The sequence below is a fragment of the Podarcis liolepis genome (assembly GCF_965112155.1).
Source record: "Podarcis liolepis genome assembly, chromosome: 6".
Lineage (NCBI taxonomy): Eukaryota > Metazoa > Chordata > Lepidosauria > Squamata > Lacertidae > Podarcis > Podarcis liolepis.
Window position 1 is genome coordinate 47475008 of NC_139559.1, and position 22467 is coordinate 47497474.

Here is a 22467-nt window from a genome sequence, read left to right on the forward strand (position 1 = left end):
TCTGCCTTATCAGAGGCTTCTTATTCTTTAATCGTAAATGTTTAATCATAAACAAAAGCCTAGGTACTTTTTGCTAATTTTTATCTACTAATATCATTTAGCATAAACTATACTTAACACCTTCACACAATTCCATCTCAGGGTCCCACCTCTTTTGTCCAGCAGTCACCAGTCTTTTGGGGCCTATTGACACATTTGCAAATGGAAGAAACTGTTGTAGACACTGCATGTATCAAAGCCTTTTCTATTGGCTACAAAAGAATCCTGCTTTCATGCCTGATTTCGGACAGCGGGAGAGACCCTCTGGCCACCAGAGGCGGCCTCTGCAGCCATCTGTGTATGTGTGGGCACCATGCTGATGACCTCTGCCTTAGGCAAGCTGCACCATGTATGTCAGGCAATGGGACATGGGTGTAACTGAATAATTAAGTGTTATTAAAGGGAAAGCCCCATAAGCCTGATGAAGGAAGTGCAAAATAATTATTAAGAGAGTGAGGCATAATAGTGAAGCAACGTAAAATGTTGCAAGGGTGTTGGTCTTCAGCATGGACGTAGCCAGGATTTTTGTTGTGGAGGGCAGACCTTTTGTTAGGGGGGAAGAATCTCAGTTTGCTATGTATTTTCATGTATTTTTTATTGATTTGGGGGGGAGCTACCCCCCCTTGGCTACCCCCATGATCTTCAGAGAAGACTGTGAGGCGGTGAATGTCTATTCAGGCATTCTTCTCAGGCAAGGAGGAGGAGAGCAAGGATGTGCTGGCCAGTTCCATCCTCTCCATTTAATCCCCATTGCTGCTTCAGTTCTCTCCATACATCTGGAGGTCCAACATTTATATCTCTGTGTGAGAGATACAGAACGCCACACCATCACAAAGACAGCAGGCTCTCCACTCCAGTTTGTGGAGTACAGTGGCTCTTGCAGTGGGGACATGATGGAAAGGGTGGGGGCAGCATGTCCCTCCCCCCCACACACACTCTGTTCCAGGCATGGCCATGGCATGGCCCTCCAGATGTTTTGGGACTACAACAACTCCCATCATCCCTAGCTAACAGGACAAGTGGTCAGGGATGATGGGAACTGTAGTTCAAAAACAGCTGGAAGGCCAAGTTTGGTCAGCCTGCTCTATTCTAATCAATTGGGGGTTCTTTCTGCTCTCCATTGATTTCAAAATGGGCAGCACAAAACACTTGTGGGGAAAACATACCCAACACTGTCAGTTTCCGTACTGGTTTTTGTTGCTGTTTTGTAAGGTTTGGGTGGAGCTTTGGATTAATTCTTGACTTGCTTGCTTGCTAGCACCCACCCTCCAGGAAATAGAAAGTTTAGACTAGCAAGGACCAGGCTTTACAGGATCTGCAGCTTATTTTTTCCCCTTTTTTATATCTGCTGCTGTAAAAGCTGTAAGTAGATTTCAGAAGGCTTCACATAACCCTCTTGGTCCCAAATTGTGTCGCTGCTGTTCTTTTCCAGCCCCTTAATTGTGGAAGAGCGAGAAACATAGCTGAGTGGTTGCACTACATGCTCTGCATGGAGATGTCTAAAGGCAGAAGTCTGCTGGATCAGGCCAGGCCAGCATCTTGACCTCATAGTGGCCCACCAGACGCCCATGAGAAATCCTCAAGCAGGACCCAAACACAAGAGCACTCTCCCCTCCTGTATTTTCCAGCAACTGGTATTCAGAAGCATCACTGCTTGTGGAGGCAGAGCATAGTTTTCATGGTTAGTAGCCATTGAGAGCCTTCTCCTCCATGAATTTGCCTAATCCTCTTTCAAAGCTACCTAAGTTGGTGGCCACTATTGCCTTCTGTGAGAGGTGAGTCCCATAGTTTAACTATGCACTGCATTAAGAAGTTCCAGGTTCATTCCCAAGCATTTCCTGTTAAAAGGATCTCTTGTTGCAAGCCTAAGAGACACTTCTGCTTGGGGTCTTGGAGAACAGCTGCCAGTTCAAATAGACAGTAGACTGAGCAAGGTTGTTGTTGTTGTTGTTGTTATTATTATTATTATTATTATTATTATTATTATTATTATTTATTATTATTATTATTATTATTATTATTATTATTATTATTATTATTATTATTATTATTAATATTTATACCCCGCCCTCCCCAGCCAGAGCTGGGCTCAGGGTGGCTAACACCAATAAAATCACAGTAAAACCATAATGGGGGGGGGGACGGGACCAATTTAAAATACAGGTTAAAATGCAAATTAAAATGCAGCCTCATTTTAAAAGTAGCCAATAAATCAAGACCACAAGGGAGGGAAACATAAGCATCATACTGAGTCCAAACCAAAGGCCAGGTGGAACAGCTCTGTCTTGCAGGCCCTGCGGAAAGATGTCAAGTCCCGCAGGGCCCTAGTCTCTTGTGACAGAGGTAGGTTCATATATAATGGTAGATTCATATATAATGTCCTCTGATACTTGCACTACCCTTGTTGTGTTCCTGTTCCTTCTTCTAAACACGGGAGAGTTATTTCCCCCTACATCTGATGGGGAGGTAGTTCATGTGGTGGCACATAATTGTGGCATAATGATGATTTGATGCTGATTAACCTGTGTTCTTTCGAGCTTAAACTTCAAAGCTGTTGTAAAAAGTCCTAATTGGAATCTCTTTGAAAGTGGGTTAACCAGGCCCCAAGTCTATGTCTCTGCAATTGGTATCATGAAGTCTTTTTCCTCATAGATAGTCCTGTGGCAGCTGCTGTTGCAGTTGGTGTTGTATTCAAGTGCTCTAGGAACTTGAAAACAAAGATTTTGTTTTACATTAATGGTAAAATTATTTGGAAGACATTCCACGGGGCTGTTGCTGCTGCTCCAACTCCTCTCAGTCAATCTTGCCAAACTACCTCTCACAGCTAACTGCCTACAGGCCTTGCTTGTTTGTGTAGTTTCAATGTTCAGATTCCATCAATTAAGCAAAGTTTCTGGAAAAGCCCTTCCCATACTCGTAGCAATCCTAAATTTCCTTTTCAGTATTCTGGTGCTGTTAAGGCTTCATATCTAAAGTGTACGGTTTTCACGCCCTGTTATGAAAAAGAATTTAAGAGTAAGATTTTCCAGATGAACTGTATTGTCTTTGTGTTTCTGTGTTTTTCACTTGAGCAATGGGAGAAGTAGATAGAATATACACACAGAGAGATTTATAATCAGAGTAGGACTATGCAGATGAAATTGCACTGGTTGTATGGTATCTTGCTACAACCTAACTGGCTGCAATCACAGTGTTTTTGAGTGGGGCAATGCCACCCCCCAAATCAAGGAATTTCCAGAGGCAGGAGGAAAGTTCAGTGTCCTTCCTCCAACCAAGTTCCTGAGTACAACCATTTAGCTTCTCTTGTGTAAGAGAGTTTGTCTGGTGTTTCCAAAAGCAGCATTTTCCTCCTTTCAGCATTCAAGATTTCCGAACTTAAGCTAGGGGAGTGGCTTATTGGAAGCCGATATCTGCATATACAGCGTAGAGTAGGGTGTGTGTTGGTGTGTGTGGGTGTGCGCACGCACGCGCACCCCCTTTTCTTGAAGTACAGTGGTACCTCAGGTTACATACGCTTCAGGTTACATACGCTTCAGGTTACAGACTCCGCTAACCCAGAAATAGTGCTTCAGGTTAAGAACTTTGCTTCAGGCTGAGAACAGAAATCGTGCTCCAGCGGCGCGGCGGCAGCGGGAGGCCCCATTAGCTAAAGTGGTGCTTCAGGTTAAGAACAGTTTCAGGTTAAGTACGGACCTCCGGAACGAATTAAGTACTTAACCTGAGGTACCACTGTAGTATGAAAAATACTCTGAAATGGCACATGGCTCAGATCAGCATGTCCTGCCTCACCCAGCTGCTGCTGCAGCCTCTCATGAATGAATGCAGGTCACTGGTTAATACAGAGCACTTTGCAACACATACACAAGCCATCAGCAAATTGTCCCCCCAATTCCCCTGTTCACAAAGATAAATGCAAAACAATTTAAGTAAAAAATAGATAAAAAATTATTGCAAAAATAGACCAATGGACCAGTGTCCACTCTTGCATTCACTCTGTCTCTCTCTCTCTCTGTCACAAAAAAATATTGAACAAACAAACAAAAACACTTTACAAAATAGGAAATGCACCCTGCTGTTTCTCTGATTTCCAGAACATGCCAAGAACGATGAGGAGGGGTGGACTCCAAGGAAACAGCTCTGAGCATGCTCAGAACACACACCCATGATTTGGATAGGTCTACCCAGAGGCAGACCTATATATATTGCACCAGGACTGTTTGTGGGACACGGGTGGCACTGTGGGTTAAAACACAGAGTCTAGGACTTGCCGATCAGAAGATCGGCAGTTCGAATCCCCGCGACAGGGTGAGCTCCCGTTGCTCGGTCCCAGCTCCTGCCCACCTAGCAGTTCGAAAGCGCATCAAAGTGCAAGTAGATAAATAGGTACCGCTCCGGCAAGAAGGTAAAAAAAAAAAAGGACTAACACTAGTAAACTGCTATTTTTTCCTATGGTTATTCTGCCTGGACATAGCAGTAGCAGTGTAGTTTTATATTGAAAGTCGCCAGTCAGCATGCCCTGAATATGCAAGAAATGTGTGTCTAAATTTAAATGGAAGGATAATGAGTGTATGGGAGCCAGGAAAGGTAGTGGCTTTGAGATTTTGTGAATTTGGTGACAACTTTGCATGAAATGTCCCTTGATAGGGCAGTACCCCAGAGCATTCCCCACTGCTTTCTCTACTTTGCCTCACCCCCAAAGTCCTTTAATACTGAGGGGGTAATCCTTAGCATATCTGTTGAGGGGGCAATAGGCATCTTCTTTTTCCCCCAAGGCTAGGATTCTTTGCCTTCAGAACAGACCCTCTCCTACCCTCTCCCTGGCTTCAAGTACACCTACAAGCACAAAACTCATTTTATTATTCTGATTAGGGCCTATACCAAGTTGGTGTGGTTGTTGGAGAGGTTGTTTGTGTAAAAAGTGGTCCCGTTTTCTGTGTAGGATCCCTTCAAAGTTCCTTGTGCGAATCATAACAAATCATTGTAAAACTGACCTCCAAGATGCCTGTTGAGTGTTTTTGGGGTGAGGGAATCACTGTTTATTCAGGGCAGATAACTAGGTGCTGGTAGAGGGGTTTTGGGGGGAGTGAAAGGCAATTACTATACCTTTCTAAATTTTGGTCCATCACACTTACATTCCCAATCACCTTTGCAATGGCATGTGAGAGGGAGCTGCTGTTGAAGATCTTTTATGCATTACTTTTTCCTAATGCAGACGTGTTTGCCAACCTTTTTCCTGTCTACATTCACACATCACAACAAGTCAAATTTCTGGCTGATCGTGTTATTGTGCATGCTGCCTGATCACTCCTGCTTCGCTCCTTTCCCAGCGCTGGTGGAAGAAATAAACCGCGCTGCCCATGCCCAACAAGCCGGAAAGCCTGGCTTATTTTCATGTGCACACCTGGCCTGTATTTTAGAATGGTGGCACAGCTGTTCATTTGGGGGCAGGTTACTTGGATCGAAAAGCCATCCAAACAATGCCAGGTATACACTTTTCTCCTGAGAGGGGGCTTTACCTCGAATGTCAACGATTGCCTGAGAATTTCTTTCTTCCCAGCAGTTGCTGCTGTAGACACTTTAGAGAAAACTTGTGGGGCAGGGGGATTGTAAGCAGAGCCAGTCATATTGGTTGGCACTGCTGGGGCAGCTGCTAAGGCCCACATCCCAGCAAAGGGCCCAAAACAGGAGCAAGTCAGTGGAGCAGCTGTTACCACCATTGCCTGTTTGCTCAATCACACTCCCCACCCCCCCACTGCCGCCAACGCAGTGGTGGTGATTTTATTCAAAGAGAGAGTGAGAGCAATTCAAGGAGTTGTAGGCATGCTAAGGATGTATTGGAGAGGACTCAAAATCTAGACCCTGTGCTACTCAGCTTATGAGTAGCAATAGGACATTGAGACTTGGCTGCACTTGTGTCTGGGACTTGTGTAGGGAGGCCCGTGTGTGTGTGTGTGTGGTTTTTGTTGAGATGGAACAAACTGTCTGGTGTTCAGCAAAACCAACTTGGCGACCGAAGCTTGTGTCCCAGATTGCTTGAGAGCTGCCTTCCTTTAATGTACCCGCAGCGTCTTCTGCGAACACATGTTTTGCTTGCTCTTGAACTTTTCTGGCATATCCTGTGCCCTCCTGAATGTTCACTGGCAGCCTGATCCCTGGGCACCCCTCGCAGTGCTGTGCATGTATGAGAGGGAGCGAGAGAGGCGGACTGACTATGAATAAGAGTGTGTTGGGAGCCGTGTGCGGACAGCAAGCCTCCCCTCCATCCCTCCCCCTTTTCCCTTTGGCTAGCTGCTCCAGTTCTGATCTCCTTATTTGGCTACACTGTTCCCAAAGAAGGGGTGGGGTGGGCTGGAAGGGGAGGGGGAGCAAGGGAGAGACTGGGTGACATCACAGAGCTCGGAGCCGCAGGAAAGAAGTTGCTTGGGGAGTGTGTGTGTGCGTGGAGGGGCGGAATCACCACCAAACACTTGGAGCCAAGCTCCTTGTCGGCAGTTTCTTAAAAAGGAGATGTCTGTACTGGAGACCTTTGTTGTGCTCTGTCCGGGAAGCTCTCTAGCCAAAGGAGACACCTCTCTGTTCTCAGCTCCCCCAGGAGCAGCTGGTGGGGCTGCCGCAAAGCATGTTGTTGCAAAACACTTAGCTGCTCTGGGGGAGCAAAGGGGAGTGGGAGTGGAAGTGGAAGTGGCAGGCACTATTTCAAGGCCTACTGACACAGCCTGGCTGGGGATGGGAGTCTGCGCCCAGCACACATCTCCCAGAGATCTTTCTGAAGACTTGGGCCATTGAGAGGACCTCTGAGTAATGAGTCCCAAAGGCTGTGTGTGTGTGTGTGTCTGTATCTGTGTTTTCTCCTCTTTCCCCGAGATGCCAAATCATTGTATCCTGGAAAATAAGGGGAGGAAAAGCCAAGCAAAGGGCCAGCTTTAAACCATCAAGTCTACAACCCTGTCCGCACTTAGCTGGCAGTAAGCCCCATGGAATTCGGCGGGACTTACTTCTAAGTAGACTTGGTGAGGATTGTGCCGTAAGTCAAGTTTCAGGGGTTCCTAGAATCATAGAATCATAGAGTTGGAAGAGACCACAAGGGCCATCGAGTCCAACCCCCTGCCAAGCAGGAAACACCATCAGAGCACTCCTGACATATGGTTGTCAAGCCTCTGCTTAAAGACCTCCAAAGAAGGAGACTCCACCACACTCCTTGGCAGCAAATTCCACTGTCGAACAGCTCTTACTGTCAGGAAGTTCTTCCTAATGTTTAGGTGGAATCTTCTTTCTTGTAGTTTGGATCCATTGCTCCGTGTCCGCTTCCTGCCAGTGTTCAAAACTCCCATTGTTCTAGGTGCATTTTGCGACAGGGAATTTCATTAGCGTGATCAGTTTCTGAGCTCTGGGTGCAGTACCACGCCGAAGATTTCAGATTAAAACTGCAGAGTGGAAGGAAAGGAGGACCTTTTCTGCCTCCCCACTTCCAGCTGAAGACTGGAGAAGAGACCCTCTTTAGAATATTAGGGGGGTGGGCAGGGGAAGGACTAGGGCATGTGAAAAATGAGCATAATATTTTAGCTGCAGTTCATTCATTTTCAGCTTTGTATTCTTGTTATAAAAAAAGTGTGCCTAGACATTCCGTTGTTGCGTCCATAACCTAGGTTTAAGGTGCCATTTAGCTCCTAACTTTCATATCTCAGTTTCAAACACTGGTTCCTGCATACTAAGTGCTAGAATGATTAAAACATGTTGGTTTGCAATTAAAACAAATCTTCATACAACTTAAGAACATAACAAGAAATTTGCGGTCATGCAGCCTACATGCACTGTGGAGTTAAATCTGCTAAGAAGCAAGAGACTGGTTTCTGTTTATTTCTCTCTGATACTGAGCAAGATCGCATTCTCTGATACTCAAGCAAGATTAAGACTGCAACCCTGTGAACATTTGCTTGGAAGTAAGTTCTCACTGGAAGTGGAATTTACTTTTAAAGTCAAACTTGCATAGCACCAGGCCATAAGTGTTTAGAACTTACCAAAGGTAAGGGCTGGTAATTGGACACATTAGTGCAGGAGTCAGCAAACTTTTTCAGCAGGGGGGCCAGTCCACTGTCCCTCAGACCTTGTGGGGGGCAGGACTATATTTTTTTTTGGGGGGGGGAGAACGAATTCCTATGTCCTACAAATAACCCCGAGATGCATTTTAAATAAAATGACACATTCTACTCATGTAAAAACACGCTGATTCCCGGACCGTCCGCGGGCCAGATTTAGAAGGCGATTGGGCCGGATCCGGCCCCCTAGCCCTAGTTTGCCTACCCATGCATTAGTGTCTTTCCATGAAATGGAAAGTAAATTTCTATGTTTGGTAGGTAGAGTCATCAATATTCATTAGAGAATTAGAGATCTTCAACATAAAGCAGAAGTACAAGATCATGATACAGGATGGAAGATCCTGGTTCCTGGTCCCTGTGATTATCCCGGGTCCAGTAGGAAGCCGGCAATAATAAATACAGTATGTGGCAATGTGTCTTTTTTATAAATGCTTAACCTCAGAAATGAGATCTTTTTTTCTTCATGGTTTTTTGCATAACAAAGTTGTCTTTACCAAAATGGCCTGGTTCCTCAGAAGTAGTAATAGACAGGGGGTTCCTGATTGCCCCCACTTTTCCTGATTGGGAAAGACTGTGGTATGAGGTGAAAATCACCTCAAATTGAGTGCAGACACTTTCTGTCTACAGCTCTCTGAAACTGGAGCAATTACTCCTTCTTGCTGATCCGACCCCATTCTGGAGGGTCCTCTGACCCTCCAGGAGATGCTTTTCAGGAAACTCAGGAGACTGCAGGGTGAGGGCAGGAAAACCCCCTCCTACCAGCCTCATTCTTAAAGTATTTCTTATTATACAAGCCACTGTGTTTGATAGATGCTTATGATTCAGCATTCAAATCAGTATTTAATATCTATGATCCAGTATTATAGTCAGTTACTTTTTAAAAAGACACTTGTGGAAAAACTTGATTAAAATTGAGAAAAAGCACATGTTTTAGTGTGGCTGCATTTTGAACATGGATTATTGTTGTTGTTATTTGTTTCTAAAGTTTTCTGTCATGTTGTTTTGTGGGTTATTGTAATGGTTTTTATTGTGATGCATTGTTTTCTGATTTTATGTCATGCTTTTGGCTCTTAATCTTTTGGGCAGTCGCTCAGAGACTATCTTGTAGTGAGAGACTAATAAGTCAAATAAATAATAAGAAAAAGGTATTATGCTGTGTGCGATGGGGTTCAAAGAAACAATGATTTCAAAAAAATGTTGTGTTGTGTGCCATGGGGGGTTATCTGACTCTCCCTTATACTAAGTGAGGCTGTTTAATTAATCCCTGCTTCAGCTCAAGTGACTTGTTAGGGAGTGTGTGTGTGTGTGTGTGTGTGTGTGTGTGTGTGTGTAAGAAGATGGGTGACATCTAATATAGCACGAGCAGCTGTCCTCTCATGCAATGGCTTCTCTTCCTTTTTCTCCCATCTCTCCCCCCAAATCTGCTTCAGAAGGTTAGGGGACCCTCCGAAACAGATTTTGGGGGCTGGGGAAGTGAGAAAAGAAAGCACAAGTCCCACTGTCTAAATGGATACACATCACTGAATATCACCCAGTGTATCTTCGTTTCCTTAGTCAAATGTTCAGATTATTGTAAGAATATCACAGTAATCACTGCAATAATGGTAGCCTTGAAGGAACCAATGGGTTTTGGATTGTATGTTCTGTGGCTTGGAGAACATCAACACAGAGAGATGTGAAACTTGTATATGTAGAAAATCTGTTGTGTGTCAAACACTAAAAAAACCCCCACACTTGGCCATATTGATTTCCAGACATTAATGCCAAACTCTCTCTGTGTGTGTTCAAAAGATTCATGTTTATAATGCTTTTGAAGGATGATCAAGCCCCCAACAAGAGAAAGAAAGAAAAGACTGACCGTTCACACTTCTCCATTACTTTTGATTGAAAGAGTACAGTTGTATAGTCTAGAATTATAAAGGAGAACTAGGAGTCCGCAGGCGTGGTTGATTAATCAGCAAACTTTTCTTGCCCTTAGGTTGCTGAGTTGCCGTTTGGGGCTCAGGGTCAGAGCCCAGAGCAGCCATCACAATAGCGTCCAACAGCTGGAACGCCAGCGGCAGCCCCGGGGAGGGGCGAGAAGATGGACAGGAGGGGATGGACAAGAGCCTGGACAATGATGCCGAAGGAGTGTGGAGTCCAGACATTGAACAGAGCTTCCAGGAGGCGCTGGCAATATACCCGCCATGTGGCCGGCGGAAGATTATTCTCTCGGACGAGGGCAAAATGTATGGTGAGTGAGACCATGTCATGCTTCTATGTTCATGTGGCTTAAACCAGATTCCATGCAGGACACCCATTCATTGCACATTGTCCATTCAGATGGCCGCAGCTTTGGATATTTATTTATTTATTCACACTTATCCCACCTTTCATTGCAGTTGTTCAGTGTGATTTTCATCTTTTCCCTCCTCCTTTTTACTTACAAATATCTCGAGAGGTAGGTTACGGTTGAGAGAGAGTGACTGAATGGGGATTTGTATCTGGGTCTCACAAGTCCTAAAAAGGTGGACCCCTGACCATTAGGTGCAGTCGTGACCAACTCTGGGGTTGCGGCGCTCATCTCGCTTTATTGGCCGAGGGAGCCGGCGTACATCTTCCGGGTCATGTGGCCAGCATGACTAAGCCGCTTCTGGCGAACCAGAGCAGCGCACGGAAACGCCGTTTACCTTCCCGCCGGAGCGGTACCTATTTATCTACTTGCACTTTGATATGCTTTTGAACTGCTAGGTTGGCAGGAGCAGGGACCGAGCAACGGGAGCTATACCACATTGCCTTCTGTATCTGAGGATTTGATCGAGGATGTCTTTCATTATTTATTTATCATCTATTTACAGCCTAAAATATTATGGTGTAATAGCCACCATGTTTTGTTTTGCAGGCACATACCAAATCCCTTCAGCTGCTGGCTAGGGAGATCCAGGTGGGGGAGTAGGAATTTGCTTCTTATAAACATTCTTAGGTTTAAAATATGTACCTCTGACACACAGGCCTTAGATGCTAAAAGTGTGCTTTGCTTTTGGCACTTCAGGATGTTTCTTTCCAGTCGGTGTGCCTGACTTGGTCCCTGCTGTGTTTTATCTCCCTGATCGCTTTGGCTGGTAATAAAGGAGATGGACTACCCAAAGATCATCCTGAGAGAGGGGAGATGAAGTGTTTGTGGAGGTGGCTGTCTTGGAGTGGATAAAGAACTCCAGGGTAGCGCTGAACTCTTCTTCCCTAGATTGTTGACTCACATCTCCTTTGTACTTCCCTAGGTCTACATATCCCTCCCACTCCCTTATGCCTCATCTCTCCTCTCCCTCCCACTCTTTTCTCTGCCTGGCTTGACTGACTGGTTTGGTAAGCTCATTCCTGTCAAAGGAGAGATTGATTTTCGTCTGCTTGAGGATCCCACATGCCTGCCGTTGGGTGTGAAAGATGGTGTATCTTCTCGCAAGCAAAACACTCTATTCTCTCTTTTTTAGTTTATCACCTTCCTTGTATTGGGGTTTTATTAAATGCCACAACAGGGTCTGCATCTGTGATTTTCTTGCTTCTCATTATGATACTATGACCTCAGATAGGCTAGGGCTGCAATCCTATACGCTCTCACTCCTGAGTAGGCATTTATAGAAACACGCTGGAATTCCAATGAAACAAACTCTCCCATCTTTCAGTTGACTTCTTTGTGCATTTAATGTGCCCTCATTAAGTTGGTGACATTACAAATTCAAACCCTTAGCTTACCCCCCGGGGTATGCTTACTTATTGTTTTATTTTAAAATATTTATAGACTGATTTCCTGGGCCATCCCCATCCAAAATGACTTACAGCAATAAACTACCATAAACAATCAGAAATACTTAGAGATATTTTACTGTAGTGCATTGGTGGGGAACCTGTGGCTCCCCACATGTTGTTGGACTACACACCCCATCATCCCTGACCATCAGCTTTGCTTGCTAGGGTTGATGGGCATTGGAGTCTAACAACATCTGGAGGGCCACAGGTTCCCAGTGCCTGTGTAGTGTGAGAGCTCGGTTAACTGAAGAAGGCTCAGTTGTCGGATATTAATTCGTTGCAATTCCTTTTCTGTTTTTGAGTTTGTATACACATTCTGTTGCAGATTTTAATTGTCATGGTTTTATGCCAAGCTTTGAGATAACCAGCCTGCATCAGTTGGCTCCAGTAAAAACCCAATAGCCGTCTTCATCCACCGCCTCCAAAACAGAAGTGCTTTACTTGTGTAAGCAGTATTACGTAGGAGCCACAGACTCACAAGATCACAACTCCAATGTTAGGTTGATAAGATGAGTAGGTCACTCATATGGATAGGAATTTTTCTCAGGCTGGCCCCTGGCATCTTGTTGGAACCAGCACTCAGTGTAAAAATGGTTTCATCTGGAATGGGAGGGAGGAGAGGAGATTATGCCTTATCAGTTGCTGTTGTGAAATGGGCGGTAACGAAGACAAAAAGGCGCATACACTACACAACATGAGCTCTCTCGCTTATGAAAGGAATGGGTTGTAGATCCTGAATTGCTCTAGATCAGCGGTTCTCAACCTGTGGGTCTCCAGATGTTGTTGGACTACAACTCCCATCATCCCTGAGCTCTTGCCTTGTAAGCTAGGGGTGATGGGAGTTGTAGTTCAACAACATCTGGGGACCCACAGGTTGAGAAAGGCTGCTCTAGATACTTTTATGCAAGGTGAGGTGGTGAAGAAGAAAGGGCACCTTTGGTCCTTTTGCCATTGAGATGATACATTTCTGAACTCTGTGCCCACCACACCCAAGAAAGCAGTTAAAAAGTAAAGGAGGGAGGGTGAGAATGAAGGTCTCTGACTCCTGATTGGTTTGAATGTGATAAATCCATGTTGCCACCATAATTGGCTTAGTTAAGTAATTCTGTCAGTCTCCTCACATTTAAGTAAACACAGAAGGAGAGGTAGGGGTGGACTGCCAAGCTCTGCCCCTTCCACTGTGTTAACTTGTCCCAATTCAGAGCCTTCCACAAGTTTGAGGGTGAGGATCTGAAGTAGGATGCTGTCTCTGGTCATGATTGTGCTGGGTTCTTCCATGAAGGAAAGAGGCTCCTTGTTTCAGGCAGTTGCCCTCAAACTTGTGGAAGGTTCTGAACCGTCTAGGGGTGTCATGTTGCAGGGGTGAAGCTTGGCAGTGTGCCCCTTGTGTCTTGCTTAAATGTGAGGAGATTGAATAGCCAGATAGGGCTTGAATATCTTCCCTTATGCCAGTGCCTCAGGTTGTGGTGGCAGTGGCGATCGTAGGGTTCAGGCACAGTTTCACCCAAACTGTTTCGTGTTGCTGCAGAGTGAAATGTTGTAAACAGACACGTATTGCTGCTTCCTACTCATCAGCTCCTGCTGTGATGTCATAATTCTATGTTTGTGACCTCAAAGCACTATCTCCATAGGAATGGATCATCCTGTTGACAAACACTGGATTAATGACCATGCTGGATGAGTCAGGGATCGGAAGAGAACATTGCCTGTTGTTTTAAGTGCATAATTGTTTGTCCTTTTTTTTTTGTTAACATTGTTTGAGCCTCCCCAAGTGTAACTGCTGTTCTCCTCCTGGGACACTAGCCTCCCAACCGTGCAGTAGCTGCTTTATCTGTGTGCAGCTCCTGTAAGACTGTGATAACCCTAGAGGATAGCTCAATCGGTAATACACGAGGCTCTTATCCTCAGGGTCATGGGTTTGAGCTGCACTGCAGGATTGGGCTCATGGTCCCTTCCAACTCTGTGATTCTGACATTGACATGATTCCAGCCATGACTCCTTCCCACAGAATTTGCACCATGGAAGGAGAGAGGCTTCCCAATTCCATGTACAAAGGTGCAGATGGATAGAGTCATGCAGTTTCAATATTGTCCAAAATGCTCATGGATAAACAGTTCCCATGTAGCTGGGAGAATAGATATACATATTCAGCATAGTGCATGGATGCTGAAAATGATTGGCTAGAATTGGTAAGGGATGTCTTCCTCAAGTTACATTGTCGCCTTTAGTAGTCCTAGTAAAGGTAAAGGGACCTCTGACCATTAGGTCCAGTCGTGACCGACTCTGGGGTTGTGGCGCTCATCTCGCTTTATTGGCCGAGGGAGCCGACGTACAGCTTCTGGGTCATGTGGCCAGCATGACTAAGCCGCTTCTGGTGAACTGTTTACCTTCCCGCCAGAGTGGTACCTATTTATCTACTCGCACTTTGACATGCTTTCGAACTGCTAGGTTGGCAGGAGCAGGGACCGAGCAACGGGAGCTCACCCCGTCACGGGGATTCGAACCGCTGACCTTCTGATCAGCAAGCCCTAGGCTCTGTGGTTTAACCCACAGCGCCACCCACATCGCAGTAGTCCTAGTAGTTCACCGTTAAAAATGGGAGTGCTGCAGGTATCCATATCCTGGAAAGCCTGCCCCAATCCTAAACATAGGTGAATAGGTTGTGGTTACCCATTTTGAGAGAACTTGTTGTGTTCAGTGGCGTGTTTTGTTATTCTTCACATGTTCTAGTGCTGAGCCCTGGCACTAAATGCATACGCCTGATGTTGAAATCTGGCCTGAGTAGTTATTTTAGCCCTGGGGTTGCTAACATTTTTGGACTTGTAGACCCTTTTGCAAACCAGAGAAACTGTTGAAGACACAACCAAGCACATTCCACAGCCTAATATATTGGCTACAACAGAATGCTGCTTTCAAGCCTGGTTTCAGCTGGGAGAGGAGACCCTGGTGGCACAGGTGTGCCTGCAGGTGACAAATTGACGACCCCTGTTTTATCCACTTTACTTATATTTTTAATGTGGCTGAGTACTTGTGCTCCTGCCATAACTGTTTCCCATGCCTTCTTACCAGGAGCCTGCCTAAAGGGGAGATGACACATTGCACCTCCCCTCCCCTTTTGCGCCCCCAACATGGCCCAGGGTCTCTCTGACAGGCAGGGGTGGAAGGTTTCTGAAGAGGCACATTTTTTAGATTTCTCCAGGAATAGCTGGAGTGCCGCTGGGGAGCTTGGCCTTTGTTCATCAAGCCCAAGTGTACAAACTGGTTTTTCCAGCCACTTGGAGACATCTGGCAATCGCTTAAAGAAACAGCAGCCCTGTTCTGCTTCTGCCTTTTAAAAATTTGGCTGCTCTCCCCTCCCCAATCTTTTTTTTTTAACCCTGTTTTACACTTTACCCCACCTCTGCTTTTCTTCACTCTCTAGAAATCTCCTCTTGACTGCATGTGCAATAAGAGTAGAGCAGCATAGAGGTTGTTGGCTTTTTTAGTTGGCCTCTCTCCCAGAGTATGACTGGAAGGAAAGGGGACATGCCATCTGCACTTACCTTTTCAAGTGAGTGAGGAGAGGGAAGTCTCTATTTTAATTGGCTACAGTACCAATAGCCTGCTTGTTCCAAGACCTGTCTTGATGGGAGAAGCTGTCTTGGAAAAGGACCACTGGATCTCTGATCCCCACTTGTGCCCATCCTTAACCTTACTTGGTTAGAAGAAAGCTTGAATCACTCAAGTGCTCTGCCACAGATCTGTTATGGCCTGGAATGTTGCAGCTTTCCTCTTTTGCCTGGTAGACTTTGCAACAAACTGATGTGGACTAGGTAAAGAAATGTAAAGTAGCAACACTGTTAGCACCATATGTTCAGGGCACAGGCTGGAGAGGGTCTTGTGAGTTCCATCTTCACAGGACTTTGTTCTAAACTTCATTTTATGTGTGCAACACTTGCTGTCCATAATGAATGAGTCGGAGCTGGCCTTGTGGTATTTGGAAGGACAGTCCCTATCAGGAACAAAGACAGCTTACCATTGCAAACAGTCATGGGCAACAAAGTAAAAATAGAGTTGCATGTCTGCCCTACTACTTGTTGCCTTTGTCTCCTTATTTATATTGAATAATTGAATTAAAAGTTAATCTGGATTGTTAAAATTGTTTGCCTTATTGTAAAGTCTTAGTCCTGATTTTTATAGTGTTGTGGCCAGTGGTTGCTTTATATGTTAGTTTTCCCCTGCTTGCATTTTAAGGAACAATTGTAAAATGGCTGAAGATGGGCAGCTTTATGACCTGGAAATATAGGCATTCAGCTTTGGCAGTTTGCCTGTTGCATGTCGTTCATCTATATCTACTGGGCCACATGCTATAAAGATGCACTTTCTTGACCATCTTTCACCTGATGCTTTTGTGTGCTTATAAATATGGAAGTAAGGTTAAATAACGTAGAAAGCAGCAGACAACACTCAGTTTTTCTGCTGTGAAGTTACAAGTTTCTGCTCTTGCAAGTAGCAACTTCCAGTTTTATGAATCCTTATTGCACTTTTAGTGATGTATGGAAGTGAGAGCTGGACCATAAAGAAGGCTGATCGCCGAAGAATTGATGCTTTTGAATTATGGCGCTGGAGGAGACTCTTGAGAGTCCCATGGACTGCAAGAAGATCAAACCTCTCCATTCTGAAGGAAATCAGCCCTGAGTGCTCACTGGAAGGACAGATCGTGAAGCTGAGGCTCCAATACTTTGACCACCTCATGAGAAGAGAAGACTCCCTGGAAAATACCCTGATGTTGGGAAAGATTGAGGGCACAAGGAGAAGGGGACGACAGAGGATGAGATGGTTGGACAGTGTTCTCGAAGCTACCAGCATGATTTTGACCACTGCGGGAGGCAGTGGAGGACAGGAGTGCCTGGCGCGCTCAGGTCCATGGGGTCACGAAGAGTCGGACACAACTAAACAACAACAACAAATTGCACTTTAGTTCCTGTTCACATGTGAGGGCTTATTCGCACAAAATATCACCACCCCTTCCCCTTCTCCCTGGTCTCAGAACTTCCTTGGGCATACAGTTATGTGGATGAATGTAGTTCATGTACTAGTGATAATGGACATGGGGAAAGTGCCCCCTCAATTCTTGGGAATTGCTGCCGGCCGTCTCAGAGAACACCCAGTTCATGGGTTAATATTTTCCTATGTGAGCACAAACCTAAGGAAAGTTGATTGCGTGAAGTAAAAAAAAAGTGCTGTGTGAACAGGGTCTGAGAGGTGAAGTTCTATTGAAGAAGGAGCAGGAGTAGGTACTCCTCCTTCGAGTGGTGCATATTATCCACTCGGGAACTGTATTCACATGAACAAGTCCACCCATTTCCAGTGTGTGTGCACACATGCATACCATAGGTGCATACTGTGATAGGAATTGTGAGATTTTGTTTACAACAATACTTTCTGCCTTAAATAACAGTAGAGGTTTTTTATTCCCCCCCCCCCCACAAATGATTTCTTATTGATTCTGTTAGTTCAAGGAATTCACATAGCTTTAAATGCCATTCTTCTTTTGTCGCTATTACATTACTCTTCCAATATTTTGCTACAAGAATCTTGGGTGGCTTGTGATGACATAAAGAAAATTAAAAATTAAATTTAAAAAGAATGGGATGTTTTTAAAAATGATGAAGTATGTTTCCGAAGATTACTCTTGGTTGAGCATAGACTAAATTCCACAGAGGTAAGAGAATGGGTTCCTGCAGGACAAGAATGGACACAGAAATTTTAAGATACGAGAAATTAGGAACCACATAGTGGTAGAAGGAAGTCATTAAACAAATCAGGGAATAAAACTGGAGAATAGGCACAGATAAGAGAGTAATAGTAGTGAGGAGAAATCGACAAGGTGAAGATAAAAGGACTGCTTACTGGAATTATATGTTTAAAATAATGTCGATGATGGTTTGTATTTCCTAAAAAAACCTGTATGTCGTTGATAAGATGTTTTGTTAAACTTTCTTCCTATTTCCCCCCCATCTTTTTCCTCTCTTCTACTTTTTCTTGTTTTCCTTTTCCTTTTCTATTTTCTTTTTGTGTGATTTTTTTCTTTCGTAGCAGAACAACATATCTGATTATGTGCAATTTTTAATGTGTAAATAAAGATTATATATAAAAAAGTAGAGTTTGCATCTGGGATATCCTTCTGCAATGCCGCTTAGCAAAATCCTTTCTGTGAGGAATCGGTGTTGTTGATACACAAAGAGTGTGCAGTCCATACAGAAGTAGGGTAGCCATTCAGGATAATCACGAAGGGTGTTCTGTGAATGCAGCCTGGCCTTTTCGAGCGTTTTGGCTAACAGTTCTTAGAAATTATTTCTGCAAAAGGCTCCAGCTGCTTGTTAAGAATATGCCATGTTTCGTACCAAAAAGCCTAGCAGCAGACTGCTAAAACATCATTGCTTGTGGTGCTCTTAGACTAACAGAATGGTGCTCTTCAGCTGTGGGTATATATATTTTTTGGTCCAGATTGAACTTGGTGGTGAGACATTCCATCCATAGCTTTCCAGCCTTGGGTAGGTGGGTGGATGAGATGGGGGGGGCAGGGGCGCAAGGGCTTCTGGAAGGTCAAAGAGAGCTTCATTTCAGAGCAGGTGCTGGAAGCAGGATGCCTCAGGAATCCCAGAACACTGACGAGGCGAGCCGAACGCCTACGATAAATGGGTCGTGCTTGGCTGAGAGCGAGCCGGTTACTGACACAGGGGCTGATCTCCCAGCTGCTGTGAAGAGCGGCTGAAGGGAAGGAGGGAGAGCTGTGACCTGTGGTAACCTATAGCGCTTGAACGGTGGCCAGCGTGCAAGAGCCAGAGAGGGAGAGAGAGAGCGAGAGAGCAGAAGGGTCTGGTCCGTGTATGGCAAGGGGCATTTCTTTCTCCTCCGCTGGGTTAGGAAGGGAGCTGAGCCAGGCACAGGGGAGGCTGCGCGCTTGCCCCAGACAGCAGGTGTAACTTGAGTTGCGCTCCGCCTGGGCTGGTATGCTGCCTGCTGCTGATTGGCTGGAAGGTTGCCCCACTAGGTTATTTTTAACAGAGCTGTCCAACTGGTTCACGTGGTGGTGTCAGGGAAGAGGAATTTGGAGAATGTAGTAATTTGGAGGAGGACGTGCCCTCGGAGGGAATGGCACAGCCTCTGGTGAATCACGGGACCGGGACAGCTGAGCAGGGGCAGGTCTGCAGTGCCTGCCGGTACCAGAGGGAGACAATTAGCCATGGCAGGTGCCCTGCAGTGGGAAGAACGCACGCACAGAGCTTCTCAGTTGACTCTTTATCTTCACGGCACAGATAGGAACACAAAATGACACTGGGAGAGAAGAGTTGCAAAAGCGGTTTCTTTGCATATGCATGCTACTGCCAGTGCTCATTTTCTTTTTATCCGGCTTGTATACATTTTCTGATTTAAAGAAGGCTTTACAGTCTTCTAGTGTGCTCACTTTGCAACAACTCTGTGAGGTGGGTTCCTCTTGTGCTTTAGGGCCAAGCTTATATGGTACGCAGGAGATGCACCGAGGGCAGCTGCTGCTTTTGTGAACAACAAGCAGCCATCAGGAGATGACAGTTCAGATAGGAAGAGGGGTGGAGGGGAACTTTGTGTAACCCTTCATTCTCCATTCATTTCCCCCCACTTCTGCTGATGGAGAAAAATAGTACAGGTACCTGGACCATAAAGTCCGTCCGTCCATCCGTCCACCCCCCCCTTCTACTATTCCTAATCGCAGGCTCTTAAGGCTTTTGTTCATTTTTAAAGAAGTCAGATGGCTGCACACATCTCTTATGTAACATCTAGTTTGCTTCTTAACACGTGGAGGGATTGTGGCCTGACTTCTCCAAGCATACATAATTAATATTTTGCGTAAGCAGGACTTTTCCATATTTAAATTCTGCTGCCTCTCTACTTGGCTGCAATGCTTTACAACAGTGAAGAATGTGTTATGGAGAAGTAGGCATGTAATTGTGCCTCGTTTCAGTGAGGAAAGCTGCTTGTGTATGCACGGTTCTTATCTGCTTGCAAGAGAATGAGAAAATTGCACAGTGGTTGCTGCTGGCATCCTAGACATAGGTTCATTATTTGGGTAGTTTATACCTTATATTGACAATTACCAAAGACGTCTTCATTGTGTTTAGATTTAGTTCACAGTCAGTTACTTGTCTTGTCATTAGAAGACAGTTTTGAGTGTAAAATAAACAGGTGTGCTCTTAGAGACAGGCATGCCTTGGTAGTTCTACTCATCCGCCCATATGTGTTGACATGGACTAGAAATGTTTAGCTTTAGACAGAAAGACACAAAACCATTAGACTGGTTCAGACGAACAATCTCTCTAAGCCTTATGAGGTTTGTTTCAGTTCCCATATCCAGCAAGATGGCAGCAAGGAATAGGGGGCCATGCTGAGTAGCCCATGCCCTGATCTCATGGGCTCCTCTCCACACCACCACTCATGCCTGTGTGTGTAGCACAGCACAAACATCCACAGGGAGGGATCCTTCACAGGTATAATTGATATGTGCAAAGTCCTGTGGGATCTGGAGCACTGAACAACCAGGAAACTTTACGGTAATAAGATGAGCTGAAAATTCTTTCAACAAGTTAACGAAAATGACACTGCCATAGACTGGACGGATGGGGCATTGAGAACAGGAGGAAGACTGCTAATGCTTGTTGGTTTTATCTCCCATCAGTTCATCTACATACTAAAATGACGAGTACTCCAGCAAATCATCAGTTGGTTGCTGTGAAGGTGCTGGGAGAAGTTCTTTCTGTTGACTTTCCTTCCTATCCAAACACCTTATTTCCAGTTTTCTTGTAAACAGCACTCGCAATTCTGTTCTACATCCAGGATGTTGGCATTCCTTTGTTAAGGAACTCATCCAGAGTCAGTAGTTTCCTTGGAGACATTTCTCTATCCTGGTGCCCTTGCTATTCCCAGTGGGGCCCAGACCTAAAAAGCAGCAAACACTGGCACTGATTTGTGTTCTTGACATCAATTGTAAAAATAATTTTATACCAATCACCTGGGTATATGCTTTGCTTTTCAGGATCCCAATTTAAGGATTTCCTTATGCTCCTCAAAGCACACACACATTGGTCCTGCCTGCTTTGTAAAAACCAATCTGTTTGTTTCCATCCCATCATTGTACCTCCCTAGCACCCACCCCCTGCTGCATAGCAGAACTAGAGTCTTAACACCCATTGTTTACTCCTAAACTGTTCTTGTCAGACTAGTTAACTTTCAGGTGTATTTACCTACAGCTCTGTCTCTGTACTGAGTGTGTGATGAAGTGTTGTTACTAGTAGTAACTGATCTTGCAATTCCTGTAAGTTACCTTGTTTACCTCTGTATAATTTGCCCAAGTACCTGAGTGAATTCAACATTTTGGTTTCTTTTATTGACCTTTTGCTCTACTGTGCTTCAATATCTTAAAACTTCATTTATGGTTTAGAAGTTCAGGAATAGGCTGATGTGTTTTTCCAGTAGCTTGACTGTGTCATGCTCAGTGTTTGACATTAGCCAGGCGCCAGGCGCATATTGCATCTGCCTTTTGGCCACTTGCGACCACGTGAAGATGCCTGGGTGCCAGAATGGTGCCTGACATCTCCACTGTCTGGAGGTGACTGCCTCCTTGGATCTTGACTGTTTTCACACACTCATGCCCATCCCGTAGAATTCTATCCATTATATTTTACCTGCACAATCAGAATGAATTTCAGAAACCAAAATGCTTTTTCTGTGCAGCCTGAGCAATTATAGCTAATTGTTGTAGTTTGTTTTCACTTACCCCACCTCACAGCAGTGCTCGTAGTTGTGAAGAATATTCTTACGTTATGAATGGTCCATGTCACAGATAAGGAAAAAGAGGTCGGAATATGCCAATATAAATATGGACTCTCCCTGGATCAAGTGACTTTTCTTTTTTTAAGTTCTCAAAGTGCTTAACCTAGCTCAAAGTTGTCCTCTGAACTGGCCAGATGTTTGACTGAGAATCAATCACAATCAGTCCGTCATTTGAAAAACAAGCCTTTAGAATAATCTGGCCCCCAAATGGCAACAAGACATTCCGTTTTGGCGACTGTAACTTTGGTTTAAGGAACCATTTGGCACCTAGCTTATATATCTGAGTTTCTAACACTGGTTGTGCCTGCCCGGCCGATGCCTAGTTGGGAACAGCATCAAAAATACTTTTTGTTTCTTGAGTTGGAGAGACCTGTGCTGCCTCTCTGTTCAGGGTACATGCCGAAAGATAAAAAGAGGCTGAAATCTCTAGCTCTGTTGTAAATCTCAGTTTAGCTGCTGCTGTTCTGATGAGAAAGATAATGGTGGGAGTTTGGGGCCTTGTTATCAAAGTGGCAAACATAGCATGGTTGTGGCTAGGGATCTCTTCCACGTTCCTTGTAATTGCATTGCTCCCTTTCCCCCCACACTAAGCCAAAGTTGGGGAAAGAATTAGTGGCCTCAGCAGCATGTATAGAGTGAAGCGAGTTGATATTTCATTCATAGTAAAGTTAGTGTCTCTTCTTTCCATTTTATCTTCCAG

The 22467-nt window shown here is 44.8% G+C and overlaps 1 protein-coding gene and 1 long non-coding RNA gene across 7 annotated transcripts in view; one reads left to right on the forward strand and one right to left on the reverse strand.

The window, feature by feature from the left end:
* The window catches only part of LOC310709587, a 479424-nt gene that overhangs the window by 143849 nt on the left and 313108 nt on the right, over positions 1-22467 (reverse strand). The window lies entirely within an intron of this gene.
* Positions 1-22467, forward strand: part of TEAD3 (TEA domain transcription factor 3) — an 89838-nt gene that overhangs the window by 42446 nt on the left and 24925 nt on the right. For all 6 annotated transcript variants that reach the window (XM_083509408.1, XM_083509409.1, XM_083509410.1 and 3 more), the window contains exon 2: positions 10114-10368. In XM_083509408.1, the coding sequence (XP_083365534.1) occupies positions 10233-10368 (136 nt within the window). In that variant the 5' untranslated portion in view covers positions 10114-10232. The remainder of the gene's footprint in view (positions 1-10113; positions 10369-22467) is intronic.